Below are 4,518 nucleotides of genomic sequence, written 5' to 3' on the forward strand. Positions count from 1 at the left end.
GTAGCCACACAACTCAGCAACACGAAGAACACCAGCTATAACAGAAGGGACTCAGAAACATACGAGACAGTCAGCACGGAGCTGTGGTCGTGAACGCACAGCTACAAACGAATAGCGCACGACTTGTACATAGGGGACTATACAAGGCCTGGCTATTCAAAGGTAGAGCGACGCCACCCCACAGTACACCGTGAGTCAGCCGACGGCGGCGCCAGTTCGCCCACCAGCACCACGCCGAAGTCACCCAGCAGCCGCGCACCAACGGAGAAGCGCCGAAGTCACCCAGCAGCCGCGCTCCATGGGGAGCGTCAGTAACGGAGCTGTGGTCGTGAACGCACAGCTACAAACGAATAGCGCTCGACTTGTGGATAGGCGACTACACAAGGCTTGGCTATTCAAGGGTAGAGCGCCGCCACGCCACAGTCCACCGCGAACACGCGCGACAGCGACGCCCGATCGTGGGATAACAGTGCGCTGGCATAGCAGAGCGCCGACATCGCACAGAAGCAGAGGGCCGGCATAGTAACGCCGACGTCACATACTAGCAGAGCGCCGACACAGTAGCGCCGACGTCGCCTGGTAGCAGGGCACCGACGTCGCACAGAAGCAGAGCGCCGGCGTCGCACAGCGACAGAGCGGCGATACAGCAGCGCCGGCGTCGCACAGCGACAGAGCGGCGATACACAGCGCCGATAGAATAGCACCGTTAGGAATTTACGTCCCGTTAATGATATTATGTTTGTAATGTTAAGAATTTCCACGTGATAGAAAATAAGCAGCAATTAAATAAAGTACTATTTGCAAAGGCCCCACAATATAAATTTATTGTAACGGACCCTGGGCACGGCGAGTATACCCCAGCATAGAAAACAGAAGCATCGGGGCCTTAACAGGAAAACGCTTCGTTACACCAGTATGGATTAAATTGTCAATGACGGAGGAGGAGAATAAACGAGCCAAAATGTGGTTTTACAGGAGAACGCAATTCCCTGGCGTTATTATGTGTGTGGACGGCACGCACATTAAAATACTTCCTCCTGCAGACGAACCGTATTTGTATTACATTCGTAAGGGATACTACAGCCTAAATGCAATGGTGGTAAGTAAAACCACAAGAGCAAAGTGATTTGGTACGTGCAATTTATCGTAAATTTATTAAATAGATTTGCGATAACAAGATGCAAATAAGGTGTGTTGATGCTCGGTTTCCAGGCAGTAGCCACGACTCACATGTGTGGAATGTAAGCACTGCAAAAACCTATTTTGAAGAAAGATACCGGCAAGGAGACAAAACAACTTGGATATTATGTATGTTATAAGTGGAATTAGAGCACAATGTGTTAAATATAACTAAAAATATTTTGTTTAACAGGCGATGCTGAATATCCATTACAGCCGTGGTTAATTACACCATTCTGTTGTCCTGTGGCAGGAAGTCGAGAAAGCGCCTTCAATAAAACGCACAGTAAAGCGCGAAACATAGTCAAGAGAGTTATCGGCATTTTGAAAAATAGATTTCGATGCCTGCTAAGTGCTCGCCAACTACATTATTCGCCCCAAAAAGTGGTACAAATAATTAATGTGGTATGCGCATTGCATAACATGTGCATCCACTATAACGTAGAAGATAATACACCTGATATTATGGATGATGAATATCAAGATGTAAATGAAGAGGAAGCGCCATCAGAATTTTCCAGAGAAGCGTCAGACATAAGAATGCGAATTTTGAGATCATTACCTAACTAATGAAAAAAAAAAATAAAAAAATTAAAATAAATTCAGTTCTTTACTTAAAACTAAATATACAAAAAAATCAGTTGTTTTCTTAAATCTAATAGTTTGTACATATATACAGTTATCACAAGCGTTAGTTCATCTCTTAAGTTCAGTTCTTTTCTTAAATCTAATAGGTTTATACATACATAGCAAGCGTTAGTTCATTTCTTTTCTTAAATCTAATAGTTTATACATATATACTGATATCACAAACGTTAGTTCACTTCTTTAGTTCAGTTATATTCTTAAATCTAATAGTCTAAAATCCAATAATCTTTAAATAAAAAAAATTAAAAAATCAGTAGTTCAGTGCAAAATTAAATTAAATTCAAAAAAAAATCTTAAAAAAAATCTATCCATTAGTTCATTTTTGCTGTCTTCTTTCTTGTATCCGCAGTAATTTTTCCTGCAAATCAAGCTCCCTTCTTTAAGGGCCTCCATTTCAATATTGTGCCGCTTTAATTCACGCAATTTTTCCTTCTTCATGTCATGCAAGTTTTCTTGTACTTGGTACATGCGTCGCACGTTATCTGCCAGCTCGTTTGCAGACTCAGCCTGGCGTTCCAAAAAGGCCAAACTTTTTTGGTAGTAGCTTCGTTGCAAATTTATTTGCTCCTGTACCAAAGTGGCCGTGTCGTTTTTTTTACCGGAGGGGAATGCCACTGCACATTGGCTCGGTTGGCATAGGAACGACTGCCGCAGGTTCCACCACCGGTTGGGTAACCGTCTGTGTTGTTATCACTCCAAAAGAGACAGCTCCATTGATCCCCGATGTGTTAGTGTGCAAACCCGTTAACTCGATCACTTTTTCCTCCAACTCATTGAAATTGTGCATTCTGTTGGGTCCACCACCAGTTGCCCTCGTCTCTGCTTTATTGGCGGAAAGCCTTCATTCAGGCATACCAACATTATGAATTTCGAAGATGGTCTCCGAATTTCGAAATTACGATACGGCAACGCGGATTACAGCATACCAATTTTACGATTCGTAGCAAAATCGAATCTACGACGGATTACAGCATAGGGGTGGGTGTTGTTGTAGCCGGTATGGCTGCTGCGGTGGCAGCCGTCAAGTTGTGGTCGCCTGTTGTTGTAGTTGTACCTGGTTGTTGAGGCTGTTGTTACGCTCCTGGGTTAGCCGCTGTTGCTGTTGCGGCTAATGCCGCTGTTTGACGGTATTGTTGAGGTGGACGCGCTTTTCTCGGAGCCGCGTTTATATCCATATATATACGTAGGCTGTTTTGTTTTGGGTCCTATTCGCCGTGGTAATAATTAATACCCAGCTTAGTACATACTAATGTATAGATGTGCATACATTGCTATTGATTTCGTATTAACGCGAAAATACTTGTTAAAAATTGAAGTCGTGAATTTTTGTTGCGTTTTTTTTTTAAGATTTATTGTTTTATGATTCCCCTCCTTTCTTTGAATTAAAGCCTTATTATTTATCATTTGCTTATAAAAACACAAAAAAAAATAATAATATTTACTTAATATTAATTTATAATTAATTAAGTAGTTATTAGTTGCAACTGAATTTGTTTAGTTTTAATTTTCGCAGAATATTAAGGAAAAAATGGAATTACTGTTACTGTTTGAACTCATCAGTTTTTTTTTTTAATCGTATTATAAACTAGGATAGTGTAGGATTGTATAACATTGAAAGGTACTATTGATATAATAAACGAATATATATATTGTTTGTAAATAGATGAAGAGTTATTTATTCAAAATGAAGTGGTGAAGATCTAGTATTTGGCGTGGGTGTTACACTAGGGCCTAAGAGGGGACGTGGGAGCGTAGACTTATGACAGGACAGAGACAGGAGTGAAGGACCAATGGCTGCGTTTGAGGCACGCCGATGGGGAGGGACGACTCCACCTGACGGGACGGGCCTTCCCTTTTAACTGTCTTTCTTTGCTGCTTCAGTTCACTTTCTCCTCTTCTTGTTTTGATTTGAAATCAGGCATGCCAAAAAATTTGTGTATGTAGGGTTAGGTAAGGCGAGTGGCCTGGACCTGCCACCATGCCTGTAAACCACCTCGTCCTACCCAGCAGGCATCCTCATAACAATGTCCCCAACGATAATAGCCCACTAGTGTTTTTTTTTCGTTTCACCATATCTTTAAGTTAGACTTGTTATGGTATGCATACATTAGGAGCAGCAGTGAATGCGGTCGGCATAACACAATAGGGTGCACTATGGCTAGTCATGTCGGCTGGGCTGGGTTCTTGCATTCACCACTGTTCCCTGCGCCATAGCAGAGATCTTCGCTTCCGGCATGGCCGGAAGTATCGGACGAACACATAAAAAAAGATCAAAAATTCAAAAAAAAAGACAGTTACAAAAAAAAAACTGAAAAAAACGCTAAAATTAAATATTTGAAATAAAACCGAAAATCCAAAAGAAAATAAAATCCAACTACGAAAACTAAAATGAAAAGCAAATGAACGAAACGAGAAAAAAAACTATGGCGAATATGGTTGGGGGCCAGTGGTGCACCCTATTTCCGATGACCCCATTATTAAATTCCCTAATGTGCCTTCCTAAATAAAGTAAGTCAGCATTCCCATTTAAATAAATTTTTTATTTTATTTATTTATTCAGTTATGGAATACATAATTCTTACTAACTACGTCTTAATAATAAGCTCATACAAGTTTAACGACTAAGACTAATTTTATTGTGTTGCCTAACACCACTCCAGGAAGCAGGAGACCTATTTCTTTAAATTCATT

The 4,518-nt window shown here is 41.1% G+C and overlaps 1 protein-coding gene across 1 annotated transcript; it reads left to right on the forward strand.

The window, feature by feature from the left end:
• Window positions 1-603: 603 nt before the first annotated feature.
• On the forward strand, window positions 604-1,749 carry LOC118736469 (putative nuclease HARBI1). Its single transcript, XM_036466553.1, has 3 exons — window positions 604-1,099; window positions 1,164-1,308; window positions 1,373-1,749. Exons 1-3 carry the CDS (start codon window positions 932-934, stop codon window positions 1,747-1,749), a joined length of 690 nt encoding a protein of 229 aa, XP_036322446.1. The 5' UTR covers window positions 604-931.
• The last annotated feature ends 2,769 nt before the right edge of the window (window positions 1,750-4,518 follow it).

This window comes from Rhagoletis pomonella, unplaced genomic scaffold, assembly GCF_013731165.1.
Source record: "Rhagoletis pomonella isolate Grant_MI unplaced genomic scaffold, Rhpom_1.0 Rhpom_scaffold_00003, whole genome shotgun sequence".
Lineage (NCBI taxonomy): Eukaryota > Metazoa > Arthropoda > Insecta > Diptera > Tephritidae > Rhagoletis > Rhagoletis pomonella.